The 14,839-nt window shown below is 39.5% G+C and overlaps 1 protein-coding gene across 4 annotated transcripts in view; it reads left to right on the forward strand.

Annotated features, from left to right (window-relative positions):
* The window catches only part of DNM3 (dynamin 3), an 875,056-nt gene that overhangs the window by 716,065 nt on the left and 144,152 nt on the right, over window positions 1–14,839 (forward strand). Inside the window, exon 17 of one of the 4 annotated variants that reach the window (XM_006887429.1) lies at window positions 7,102–7,113. The exons of the other annotated variants lie outside the window; for them this stretch is intronic. Coding sequence (XP_006887491.1) covers window positions 7,102–7,113 — 12 coding nt within the window. The remainder of the gene's footprint in view (window positions 1–7,101; window positions 7,114–14,839) is intronic. 4 annotated transcript variants of the gene reach the window in all.

Below are 14,839 nucleotides of genomic sequence, written 5' to 3' on the forward strand. Positions count from 1 at the left end.
GGGTGAGTTTTGTTTGGATGGTGTGTTACATGTTTCATTGCTAACTGAAGTTTGATAGTTCAACTCTACCAGCTATACAGAGCTACCTCATGGTTGCTGTGATGCTGAACACTGTGACACTGATGTGTCAAATGCGATAATGGTCACCCTTGGTGGACAGTGTTTGATGGAGCTCCCTGATTAAAACAAGCTTGGAAGCAGGAATGGTATCCATTTCTGAAATGGCTTGTCTCTGGAAACTCTATGAACGTGGATAAATGATGAAACTTATACAAGTGTTCTTGTCTTTTGTTCATAGGGTCTCTATGAGTTGTCTATGACTCAACGGCACTTAACAACAACAAAAACAATTGTGAAGAACATGTCCTAAATCAGACACACCTTAGTCTCTAGGCTGCCATCTTTGCACTTTAGCACTCTAGAGAGGTCCCTAACAGCAGACTTTCCCAAACTAATTTGTCTTTTCATTTCCTGGCTGTTGGTGCCAAGAGTGTTTATTGTGGACCCGAGTATGCTGAAATTGTTAAAAGTATGTCTCCTCTCCATCTATCATGGTGTTTCCAGTTGGCCCAGAGAATCTTTGTTTTCTTGATGTTAGCTTTAATCCATATTGAAGACTGCACTCATTGAATTTATGCAACAGATGCTTCTTCAGGTCCTCTTCAGCTTCAGAGAACAAGATGTATCTGCATAACACAAGTTGTTGATGAGTCTTCCTCTAATTTTCATGCCACATTCCTCCTCATAAAGACTAGCCTCCCAAATGATTTGTTCCACATAGAGATTGAAAAGGTATTGAGACAGGACATATCCCTGACACACTCCTTTCCTGATTTTGAACCATGCAGTGTTTCCTTGTTCTGTTCTGACAGCTGCTTCCTGGTCCAAGTACAGGTTTTGTATGAGCACAACCAGGTATGACTCCCATTCTTCTCAAGGTTAGTCACAATTTATTGTGATGCACATAGTCAAATGCCTTTGTATGGTCAATGAAACACAGATAGACATTCTCCTGGTACTCTCTGCTTTCAGCCAAGATCCATCTGACATTGGCAGTGATGTCATCTTCTAAGCCCACCCTGTACTTATAGTAGTTCTCTGTTGACGTGCTGTTCTAGTTGCTTTTGGATAATTTTCAGCAAGATTTTGTTTGTGTGTGATGTTAGTCATTTTGTTCATTCCACACTCAGTCAGATCACCCTTTTTTGGAGTGGGAATAAATATGAATCTTATTCGGCCAGCTTGCCGGGTAGCTGGCCTCCAGATTTCTTGGCACAATCTGCTGAACACATCCAGGGCAGCATCTGTTTGCTGAAATATATCAACTGGTATTTCATCAATCCTTGGAGCCCTTGTTTTTTGCCAAGTTCTTCAGAGCAGCTTGAACATCCTCCTTCATCACCATTCCCTCTTGGTCATATGTTGTTTCATTAAATTCTTCTGTGTCGGTGAGCTCTGGTGGCCCAGTGGCAAGAAGCTACACTGTAATCCCAAAGGTGTGCAGTTCAAATCCATCAGATGCTTTGCTGGAGAAGGAGGAACAATCTCCTCCTGTACCAGTCAAATCTGATTTGATGGTACACACACAAACAAAATAATAAAAATAAAAAAATTAAATTCTTCTGTGTCAGCCAATACTTTTTAGCACAGTGACTCTGTATATTCTTCCCAGCTTCTTTTGACGCATCCTGGATCATTCAGTATTCTGCCTATTGCATCTTTAATTATTGCAACTTGAGGCTTGAATTTCTTCTTCTATTCCTTTAGCATAAGAAATGTTGAGTGATTCCATCCCTTTTGATTCTCTAACTCTAGCTCTTTGTATATTTCATTATAATACTTTGTTTTCTTCCCTCTGCTTTGGCTTCTTGGCATGCTAGTGCAATATTCAGTCTCTTCTGACATCTATCTCAGTCTTTTCTTCCTCTTATGTATTTGTAATGATCTTTCACTTTTATCATGGATGATATTCTTGCTATCTTCTCACAGTACATCTGGTCTTTGCTCATTAGTGTCCAAGGCCTCAAACCTGTTCCTGAGATGGTTTTCAAATTCAGGTGAAATAGACTCAAGGTCAAATTTTGGTTCTTGTGGAACTGGTTTAATTTTCTGTAGCTTCCATTTGAACTTGCATATGAGTAGTTGGTGGTCTGTTCCACAATCAGCACCTGACCTAGTTTTCACAGCTGATACTGAGCTTCTCCAGTGATTCTTTCTGCAGATTTAACCAGTCTTATTCCTATGAGACCATCTGGTGAGGTCGATGTGTATCATCATCGTTAGTGTTTCTCTTTTTTTTCATATTTAAGGTTATGGAGTCTACTAGACAACTTAACATGCTATAATTCAGGTTAACAATAAGACATACTCCTTCAGTCCAGAAAGCAAATACAATCCCTCTGTTCCTAGAGTTTCTCAAATAACAGCATGATACAGTCCCTCAGTCCAACCAACTTCTCAGATCACAGCAAGATACAATAGCTTTGTCCAGACCGCTTTTTTGTTAACAGCAAGACATAATCTTTGGTGCAGGAATCTCTGACCTCGAAGGCCCCACTGTCCATTCTCTGCTTCCTCTTCTCCTAGTGCTGAGATTCCTATTTTCTCCTTCTGAATCTGCTCAATTTATTTGCAATGAATAAATCATTGATGATACAAAACTCTGACATTCTAACTCTAGCATCATTTGGTCACCAAGACCATGTTTTCCAACTAATGATCCTTCTTCTTTGTTTTCAATTTTTGCATGCCAGTCAATCATTAATACAGCTTGGTTCCACATTTGATCAATTTCTGACTGCAAAAATTGATAGAAATCTTCTATTTCCTCCTCTTTGGCTCTGGTTGTCGATGCATATATTTGAATGATAGTGAGTATTAACCAGTCTTCCTTGTATGCATATGGAAATTATCTTGTCACTCATGACATTATATTTCAGGATGGATCTAAAAATGGCCTATTAGTGCCTCTGAAAACCCGCTGGAGGGTCTTCTGTTGAGGTTGTTGGTTTTTTGGGGTTGTTTTTTTTCCCAATGGCACACAACCACCACAGATTATGAGCAAGTTTATTTACGTCTTTACATAGGATTGATAAGTAAATCAGAACCATGAAATAGAGTGATAAGGAATTGCACTGGCCACACAAAAGTACGTGTTCTGAGTCCACCAGCTGTTCCGTGGGAGCAGGATGGTCAGTTTCCTCCTGTGTGATTTACTGCCTCTGAATATCCTGTAAAGGATCAGTGATAGGTTCACTCATCTCAATGATTCTCAACAACAGGAAGCACTGGTGGCTTAATTGCACTACCAATGCAAAGGTGGACAATTTAACACATTGCCACACACTTTTAAATTGACAACCGTGCTTAGAAACACTTTTGCCATCATTTACGGCAACGTGTTAAATCCACCAATTGCTTTTTGGGAGAAAGATGGGCAGTCTCCGCCTGTGACATTTAAAGCCTCTGAAAACTCACTGAGGATCACTGATGAGTCACTTCTGATATACTAAGACAAGAATTTGACTTACAGATATCAGATCTCCCTCAGTCTTTCAGTGCTATCATATGTCAAATTCTTGTCTTGGTGTATAGTGTGCAGTCTACTTTTATATAAATAAAAAAGCGATGAAGAAGCAATTCCAGAATCCCTAAAACATCACTAACATAATACATTAATACTAATAGTAATACTTAAATGTACCCAAAACCCATGATTTGAACCATTGCATGTACCCTAAGTTTTTAGGAATATTTGAAACAATTAATGTTTTTATAGTTCTTATTGAATAGTTCCCATTTCTTTGGAAACTACTAGGGGGATTCATGGCCTGTGAGGGAGAACTCCCCATCTGCTGCATAAGGAAGTCAAATTGCTTATGAGGATGTTTGGGGAGAAGCTGCCCAAGAAACAGAGCAGGCTCTAATTCTCTGCAGCCTGATGAAGCCAGAGAGGCCAATGGGGGAAGTGATCATTTACAACCTGCCCTTGATGCTGGCCTGCTGGCTAAATGAAGGAAGCAGCCACAGATCCATGCATGCCCTGGAAATAAATGTGGTGCAAATTCAGAGAACCCTAGCAGCATCACAGTACTTTTAAAGAGAACGCTGTTAGTATTTGGGTGATTCTCCCCTATGGCATATTATTTCATGTTGTTGTTGTTGTTGTTGTGTGTGGTCAAATCTCCTGCGACTCTTAGCGACCCTATGTACAACAGCCCTAAACCCTGCTCTATCCTGTGCCAATCTTATTGTCACTGACACACCTACCCTCATTACCCCAATCACTGAATCAATTCATCTCATCAAGGGTCTTCATCTCTTCTGCTGACCCTTCACCCTTCTAAGAGATTTTAAATGACAGTAATGAAAAAAAATCTGGAGACTAAGGCATGCCTGATCCAAGCCAAAGTCTTTACAATTGCTTGCTATGTGTCAGAGATCTGGACAATGACTAGGGATGATAGAAGAATTGATGCCTTTGAGCTGTGGTGCTGGAGAAGTGTTGAATATACCATGAACTCCTAGGAGAACAAACAGGTTTGTCCTGCAGAGGGTGAAGCCAGGCTGTTCCTTGGAGACAAGGATTCTGCAGCTTCATCTGACATACTTTGGACCTGTTGCAAGAAGGGACCAGTCCTTGGAGACGGACATCATGCTTGGAAGGGTGCAGGGACAGAGAAAGAGAAGGAGACCATTGATGGGATGGATTGATATACAGTGACTGGTGTAATGAGGGTAGGTGTGTCAGTAAAGTTAGCACAGGATAGAGCAGGTTTCAGAGTCGCTAAGAGTTGTGGGTACATAACAACAACAATAAAAAAGTAAAATCTCCTAAAGTTTCTCTATTATTTGGAACAGAGGACTCTCTCAGCCATAATTAATAGGACTGCCTTGGAGATTGAAAGCATCTTAAAATAAAGTCTCTCTAGTACTTCAGAAGTTCTTTTTAGATAGACCTTGAAAATAAGACTTTTATTTCCCCTCTCTTACAAATAACAGAGCTTAAATGGTCTTTATGTTGTTCTGAAGGTAGAAAAATCATGACTGTCAACCTCTTTCTATATTTATTAGTGTAGCAATGGCCACTTAGATACATTTATTCAATAGTGAAATAATATGAGGTCTAAAACATGCAGCGTTTAGTCACTAAGCATCAGTTATTCTTGACATATTCAGCTGAATGTCATACAAAACTTAGAGCAGCTATGTAAGTCAATTCAGAAAAGTCAGTTTTTCTTCAATGGAGACAATTTCGGAGAGTTAAACAGAAATTGCTGCTATGTAAGGAAATATAAAGTATGCAGATTTTACTATTCATGACTCTTATGACTCTTTCAGCACAGACAGTGGGGAAACATTTGAACTGAATAAGAAATGTCAAAGCTACATCATGTCCTCCAGTTGTGTGTCTCTTGTGTGTGAGGATTAAGGCCTCCTACTCTTTGTGACATCACTGTTACCACTACAAACAGAACCATCTGCCACTGAGTGTGAAAGCCAGTCATTCCCTAATGTGCAGAAATACTCAGTTGAGATCCTGAAACTTATTTGATACATCAAAAGCTGCAGTGCTGTGGAATGAAATAAACTCCGTCTGTTTGAGGTATTTTCAGCAGGATTGCACTTCTTGGAGGAACCAGAGTTCTATTATGCTCTAAAACAGTCTTTTATTCCCGTTAAAATTCCCATTGGGAATCTTTATTGCCTATTGAAAAATTGGCATAGTCTCTTTAGAATGGACTGCTCACCACCCCACCCACCCCCTTCATTCATTTGTGTCCCTTTTTTTTTCATATCTCAGATACAGTGATGGTGTTCACACGAATATCTACAGCAATAAGCAATATAAGAAATACCAGGGAACTTCTCTACACCATTTTATCAGTCTCGTTCCATTTCTGTTTTCTTTACTAAATATGATGTCTCTCTGATCGTTTCTGGATTAGGCATTTCCAGGCATCCGTTCACATTGCTTGTCAAAAAAATACTTTCCTGGTATCACTGCTTCACTGCTTTCCAGAAAGCATCTCCATGTAATTCCCCCCCTTCTGCTTCCTAAACATTAAGACTAAACGTTATCTCCAGCCTGGCCTGTTCCTCCACTCTGTTCTCGGCCTCCTCCTCCTCCACAGATGCAGGAACTTCAGCAACAGCTCCCTTCAACTCCATGTCTCAGTGAGGAAATTCCTCTGGGGGCCCCTTGTGAGAAGAGCTCAGATCTGTTCCCTGCCCACATCCCATCACGTCTCTCCCCCCACAGAGTCTGACCTCTCGAGGACTTGGGCTGCCCTGGGAGTCGTGAATCACTGCCTTATTTTTTTAAGCCATATGTGACTTAAATTGTTTGGTATAAATCACACTCTTGCAGCTACAATTTAAAACAGGAGAGCCCTTTGCCCTCTGCTGCTCTCCGCGTCTCCATCCAGTGTGTCGCTTTCAGAAATGACTACATTTTTTTTGGTGACTAACCTTTCCAGACTCATTTTCTTGAATGTGGACCAGTGTTTATGTTGGCAGCATCCCCCTTACACAGGCTTTGCTTCCCATGCCAGCCCAAGACAAAGCTCATAATTTACAAAATAAAGGAACGGTACAGATGGGGGTTGTAACTTGGTCTGCTTACCCTGTCTCCCCAGAACCACCCACTCCTTTCCTCTGCTCTTGCTCCTTCCTTTTATTCCCCACCTTCTTTGAAACCAAGGATGCAGTGTTTGTTTAAAAATGCACTGGCTGATGAAATTTTCCACCACTTGGCATGTTGGAGGAGGGGCTGTCAGGAAAGGGCCAACAGACATGCTAAATGCTTTGCCTTTCATGCTAACAGTTCACTTATTACCAATTCAAACCTATGCTTTATGGCCAGGTTCCCATACAGCCAGTATTCTGAATAGGAAAGGGAGATATCGTTGTCATAATTTTTCACTCCTATAAATGTCGGGTTTTGGTTGCTTATATGTATCTATGGTACATTAGTGAAAAAGTTACTTGCTTTGATTTTGCACTAGAGAGAAGAATCCTCATCGTCTAAGCATAGATTTACGTTTAACATATTTCTTTGTTTTGTTTTGTTTTGTTTTCTCTTTGCGGCAACATGCACAGGGGAACAACAAAGTAAGTTCTTGGTTGCTTTCCAGCTTTTCTGTTTCCCAGCCTCTTCCTGCCCCTGCATGTCCTACCCAGATTGTGCCCTGCACGTTGAAATGTCCATCAGCCCTGCCAGTGCACAGAGGACTAGGGTGTGAAGGGGAAAGTGTGCTCAGACTACCTTGACTGCTCGTCTTTTGTGACTTTTTAGAAGGGAAGCATGCTGTGTTTAGGCGTGGAGTGGTTCCCAGAGGTTGATAAAGTGACACCGAGAGCAAAGACTATGGAGATTTACTATCTTCAGGGGAAAGGGTACAGCAATCCATGCAACCCTGTTAAGCTGACGTATTTTGACCAAAATCAAAGTTCTCGTGCTAACGTGCAGTTATAAAAACCCCAAAGTGGCGTCTTAAATAGGAAGATGGCTGGCTTCGTTGGCGAAACGGAGCTAGATAGTGCTGACTTTGAAGGTGCCTTAAAGTGGATGGCGGAGGGTGGGGTCAACATTTGACTTGGCTCCTGGGCCCTTGATGCATTCCAGCTGGGCGAAAGCAGAAGGGTGTAGGGGATGGAGGAGGAGACAGAAATGTGTATGATCGGTTTGTGAAACCAGGCAACACATGCAAATGCTGGAAATTATTTGACTGTTGTTAATAGTAGATAAACAAGCCATTTAGTAGTTTATGAGTTTCCTGGTTTGTTTAAATTTTAATTCAACTTTTCCAAAAGATTAGAACTACATGTCATTTATGTAATAGAATAATAATGGAGTTCGGGAAGATGGTCTTACATTTAGCAGGAAGGGGGGTGTGTGTGTGTGTGTGTGTGTGTGTGTGTGTGTGTGTTTTCTGTGGAGAGATTTTAATGCTTTATCCTACAAGGTGGCCCACAAAGAGTGGGGCTTTTTAATACAAAAAGAATTTAAAAGAATCTATTCTATATGGGTAAGCCTACATATTTAAGCCAGCTGGAATTCATCAAAATTGCTATTCAAAAGCTATACATATAAAATATAAAACAAATGTGGGAAATCTTTTACAGTTTAATTTGATGGAATGTGCTATTATGGAATAAGTTGACATCAATGGTTGGTTGGTATTGAAAATGTGTCACTTTATAAATTTAGGCTTGATATAACTGCTTATAACCCAAGTAATAATATGTCATAAAGTTAAAATAATTTAAGAACAGCACAGGATAGGCATTTGTGAAGGGAACAAAAGGGGGAACTCAGCCCACTTAAAGTATCCTTTTTAAAAACAGTAGGTAGCTTAGGTAATTGATTCAAGATTTCTCCTACAACGTTAAGGATATTATTATTTCTTACTAGTACTACCTTCCTTTGTGTATGTGCGGGGGGACATTGAAACAAATGATAAATGCCCATATTTTAGTACTTTCCCCATATAACATGTTTCAATTCTTAAATAGCAAGTACGTGCAATCCTGTTGTATTTCATTGCCTCGCCGTCTTGTGCTGCAGCTCCTTAACTGTCTAAGAGCTCTGGGGGACTTGCCAGTGCACTAGCAGAGCGTCTGTGCATGTTAAAGAGCAGGGCCCTGCTGCTGACACTCAACAAACGTTTGCAATTTGTCTCTTTTACTGGTGATTCACTGATGTTCTAAAAGCATTTGTGAAATTCCCCAAAGAAGACACTTCTCTGTAGCAGTAGGCCTCAATTTGTTATCTCTTGCTTAGTCAAGTTCTTTTGGGAAATAAAACGTTCCACTATAATAGTGTTTGCGGGTTTTGAAATAGTTCTCAGACAATGAGCAATAAAACACAAACCATTCTAAATGGCTGCTCAGTAAGGAACATCTGGGATGCTGCTTCAGGCCCTCCTGAAGCTCTGAATACTACCTGAAGGCACCATGCAGCAGGCACACTGTGATTTTGCTCTTAGGAGTCTTTGATGCCAGTTAGAGTTAGTATTGGGGGGAGGGTGCCAGAAGCCAGTACTTGCTGTTTTACTCTTTCATCATAGAGTAAGTACTTTAAAAGTGCTAATAATGTATTATACATATGCTTTATTTTGTTAACTATTTCCATTATAAATAAGTGAGAGTTTGTGCAAAAGCTTATTGCTAATACTTGAGGAATATGGAAAAAAAATACGATTATTTTACTGGCTCTGGCACGAAAGAACCTCCTCAAATCACAAACAGCACATCTGCATGCTATTTTCCTTTAGCTTAGAATTTCAGTAAAATGGAAAACATTGGAATACAAGCTGTGCTGTCTCCAGAGTATAGAATCTGGAGTCTTCAAAAGGAGAATATGAGATTCTTTTTTTCCATCCCAAGCTGGAATGCTTGTTCTGAGTTGTCCCCAAGGCAACATACCTGACTTGTTGCCTGCCATATACGCTAGCCAGCTGTAAAAGTTGACTCATTTTAAACTTGCAAAGGCTAATAGTTTATTTAGTGCACAGCATTATGTTACTAACCAGAGTCTCATTAAAAGATCCCTACACAACTAATGAATCTTCAGATGATTAGGATGAAATGAATTTGTCTTCCTCCACATATTAATTACAGCACACAGTCACACACATGTGAGAAACTGACACACATATTCTGTGATTGTGTCATGACCCTACTGCTTATTTTTATCAGTGTCAACTAAATCTACTTCATCCTTCTTTGGATTATGCTTATATCCTCTGAACGCCAAGAAAACAAACACCTTTAATAGGTACAAATGTAAATTTACCTAATGAACCCGTGATGGAACAAAGCACTAAGGTTTGCACTTTTTTACTTTGTCATTTCTCCTTAAAAAGTAGTTTCCTTTTCTGAGGATATCACAGTTGCTCAGAAAACTTTTTCTTCCAAGGCCCTTATTTATTTTCCCTTTGAAATGTTTTCCTGTCGGCATAGTGACATCCTAAGTTGCTTAGGGTAGAGCCCATCTCATCCTTCAATGGATTTTCCTGTACCACAGAGTCCAGATCACTCTTATTATTAGGAAGAAAAGAATCCAGGCCTGACTAAGTCAATCTTGGGACGTGGTGAATAAATACATATAGCATTAAGGAAGATTTTGGTTTTGGTTTTGAGTTTTGTCTTTTGAGCACAGACATGACTCAGAATATTATTTTCAGACCTCAGGCCTACAGATAAAAAAGTAATCTCCATATTTGTCCTAAAAAGAAGCCATTATATGTCTTTCTCTAATTTCACGCTCTGTTTGGAGAAGTCTAAAAATGTATTAAACTTATAATTTGATTCATGTATATTGTAGAGTTTGAGTTTTGGTTTGATATCATAGATGATTAAGCAAATTAAAGACAGAGTAAAACTTCAAATATAATTAATTAAATACCATAAAAAGAGCTCTGTAGTTTTTTAATCATGGGGAAATATCAGCTATGGAAGCTACGAGGAATACCAGATTCATTAGTGAGTGCTTCAAAACACTTTCCATTATGAGCAAAGCTACTAACTAACCTCTCCCATTGTGAAACTCTTCTTACTTTTAAAAAAAGTAACGGACTGACACTTAACTTCCATCTTTTTAAATTCAAGGATTATTGGTTCCCCCCCCCAACAGAGATTTCAGGTCAAAGATAAAGAACAATTGAAAGGTAAAATGAAACTGATAGATGCCAAAACAGAAAATTCAAATAACTGGTTCTTCATTAAGTTCTAGTTAGCTTAAATGTATCTTTACTGTAATTTTATACAAATTAAATAGCTTTGATACTTACAAAGAGAAAATCAGATTTAGCCATCTGTTCTTACAAAGTTAAAAATATATATCCAGTGAGTTCTATATTCAGACTAGTAGTGGACTTTGTTACTTTAGTGAGAATAGTAATGTATTACCTGGAATATTATTCATCATAGTGACTCAATAAATTAATGTGCAATCATTTTGAGAAATAGAATTGACAAATCAAGTAGCATCAAAATATATGTATGGATCACAGTTCTGCTTGGACACACATAGGGTTCCTGGGAGTCAGAATCAACTGTTTGGTAGCTGAGTTCCATTTTTTAAAAATGTGACACATGGGAGGCATAGCACTCCTTGACCTCAAAACCTACTACAGAGCAGTAGTAACCAATACAGCATGGTATTGGTACAATGACAGGGACATAGACTGATGGTAAGGAACTGAGAACCCAGAAATGGATTTATCTATCTACGGTCAACTGATATTCAACAAAGAAATAAAACCTATCAAATGAGCAAATGACAACCTTTTCAACAAATAGTGCTGGCAAAATTGGACTGCTAACTGCAGAAAATTGAAACAGGATTCCATCTCACACCATACACAAAAATCAACTCAAGGTGGATCAGAGACTGGATTAAAGCCCAAAATAAAGCTCATCAGATACAAACTGACATCAAGCTTAGACTACCTAGTCTATGGTATAAAGAGACTGCCAAAAAACAGCCAGAAATGCACAATCTGAAATAGATAAAATTGATTAATGGAACCTTATAAAGATGAAATCCCTTTGCACATCAAAAACATTTTCCAACAGAGTGAAAAGAAAAGAAAACCTGACTGGGAAAAACATTTGGCAATACCATTTCAGACAAGGACTCATATCAAAAGTTTACAGAATCCTACAGGGCCTTCACAAGAAAAATACTGATAACACAATTACAAAAGGGGGCCAAAAGACATGGAAAGAATCTTTACAAAGGAAGATATTCAGATGGCCAATAGACACATGAAGAAATGCCTAAAATCGCTGGTGGTAAGAGAGACACAAATCAAAACCACAATCAGATACAATCTCACTCCAGTAGCAGTGGCATAGTTTAACAAAAGGATTTTGGAGAGATAGGAATTCTTCTACAGTGTTGATGGAATTGTAAAATCGTACAACCACTCTGGAAGGCAGTTTGGCATTTCCTCAGAAAGCTGAACAAAAGACCCAGCTATTCCGCTGCTTGGAATATACCCCAAGAAAATGAGAACTGAAACACAAATGGAGAGTTGTACAATATTATAACAGTATTATCCACCATGGTAAGAACATGGAAACAGCCCAAACGTCCAAACATAATAGAATGGATTGAGAAATTATGGCACATTCACATGATGGAATACTGCATGGCTTGATGGATTAATGATTTTTAAAATCACTACGTAAGCTGGGAGGAACTGGAGAGCATTATGCTGAGTGAACTAACTCATTCCCATAAGGACAAATAATGTATAAGACCATTATTATAGAAATAGAAAAATAACAATTAAAATGTGTATGAAGGGAGCTGTGGTGACCTAGTGGCAAAAAGCTGCAGTGCAATACTGAAGGTGCATGGTTCGAATCCACCAAATGATGCACTGGAGAAGCAGGGGCAATATCCTCCTGTATCAGTTGGATCTGGCTCGACGGTATACACATACACAATAAAAAAATAAAAGTATTTTTTTTAAATGTGTATGAGGATCCAACATTGGGGGCAGGGGTGAGGATGCTTGGGAGAGGGGTCACAACCATAGGGTTGCACAATTTAATGGGCAGAGGGAGGGGAGGGTAAAAGAAATGGGAAAGAGCCAGTGTGAAATTCAGTGTATACAAACTTTGTAAGTAAACCAGTATAAAATAAAAATTTTATTTAAAAAAAGTCCAAAAAGCATGACACTTAATGGTAAAGTCATATTCTAGATTAGATATTGGATCAGGTAAAGACTGGCTGTAAACGTTGAGTATAGACTATCGATTGTTGTTGTTGTTGCTTTTGTTCTGTGCCGTCAAACTGCCTGCGATCCACAGTGACACTGTGTACAGCATCCCTGAACACTACGCTGTCCTGAGACAATCTCACTCATTGTGACACACCCACCTCCATTGCCCCAGTTACTGTATTAATCCATCTCCTCTGGGGTCTTTCTTTCCTGCGCTGTCCCTCCACTCTCCCAAGCATGATGTCCTTCTCCAAGGACTGGTCTCCCCTGGCCACGTGCCCAAAGTATGTGAGACGGAGCTTCAAAATCCTAGCCTCTGAATGAATCTGAAACTAGGTATTTTTCTCTTCCAAGCCAGTTTTTCATTAATAAAATAAATATTGTTTGTTGTTAGGTGCCATCAGGTTGAGTACAACTCATAGTGACCCTATGAACAACTTGTATCCTCTGCCATCCTCATCATCTCTGGTACTCTTTTGTTGTTGGTTTTGGGTTGTTTGTTGTTATTATTTTTATTTTCTCTACTTGTTTATAAAATTTGAGTACAAAATCGAACAAATTCCTTAAATTTCCCTCACTGCCCCCATCAAATTGTACAACCCGATGATTAATCCTCCCTCCCCCTGCACATCCACATCCTTCTGCTTCTACCCTCTCCCACCCCTCTTAATTCCTTAGACACATTCTACAATAATGGTCGCCTGACATACTTTGGACATGTTGTAAGGAGAGACAGGTCTTTGGAGAGGGACATCATGCTGGGTAGAGTAGAGGGACAGCGCAGGAGGGGAAGACCCTCTATGAGATGGATTGATTCGGTGACTGGGGTAATCAGGATGGGTGTGTCAGAGGCAGTGAGATTGGCGCAAGATAGAGCAGGGTTTAGGGCTGTTGTACATAGGGTCGCTATAAGTCGCAAGCGACTCGACGGCACATAACAACAACAACAACAACATGTACATGAATGAGATACAATGTACACGAATGATTTTACAAAAACTGATTAAAAAAGGGAAACGTTAAGACAGAACTAACTTATTTAAATATTTGAAGCAACTTGTCAGGAATAGCATTAGTAGTTGTGCTTTCCAAGGAGAAAATATTTATATAAGTTTTTCAATATTTTCTAGGTTGGTTTCTTAAATTTTGTACACATTAGCAAATTAAAGTCAATGAATTTCATTTTTTCAGAAATTGTCCATTTTATGCAGGGTCTATAATGAATAGATTTCAATTACATATTAAATTCTAAAAAAAAAAAAAATCCTAGCCTCTGAGGAGAAACTTGGTTTCACCCTCTCCAAGACAGATCTGTTTGTTTTTTTGACAGTCCATGGTATGTTCAAGACTCTTCTCCAGCAGCACAACTCGAAGGCATTGATTATTCTTTTGTCATTGTCTAGCTTTCTCATACTGGAATGATCTTTGGAGGCAAGGAAGATGAGGCTTCACCTTATATACCTTGGACATGTTGCTAAGGGGGCTATTCCTTGGAGAAGGACATGATGCTTGGAAGGGTAGAGAGTCAGTGAAGAAGAGGAAGACCCTCAACCAGGTGGACTGATGTGGTAATTGCTGCAATGGGCTCCTGTGTGTCAGGAAGTGTGAGGATGGGACAGGACAGGACTAGGTTCAGATCTTTTCTTCATAGGCTCGCTGTGAGTCAGACTTTAGTCAGCAGCATCTAACAACCACACACACACACACACACACACACACACACACACACACACAAATGCTATATAGGTGTATCTTGGAAAAAGTGTACCCAGGGCACTCCATAGAGGCCAAGATGGTAAAACTTTGTGTCATGTAGTTTGGCCATGTTGTCAGGAGGGGCTATTCCTTGGAAAAAGACATCATACTTGGAAAGGTACAGAATCAGGAAAGGAGAGGAAAACCATCAACAATGGATGGACACAGTCACTGTAGTAATGAATGGCTCACGCACGGCAGAGATCATAAAGGCGGAGTGTGATAGAGCAAGATTCCTATCTGTTCAAAAGATCCCTTCATATACAAAAACCAACTCAAGGTGGATCATGGACCTAGGACTAAAACCAAGGACTGTAAACTTCATTCAAGAAAAGCTTGGAAAA

Source organism: Elephantulus edwardii, unplaced genomic scaffold (genome assembly GCF_000299155.1).
Source record: "Elephantulus edwardii isolate Elephantulus edwardi_28Jun2011 unplaced genomic scaffold, EleEdw1.0 scaffold00057, whole genome shotgun sequence".
NCBI lineage: Eukaryota > Metazoa > Chordata > Mammalia > Macroscelidea > Macroscelididae > Elephantulus > Elephantulus edwardii.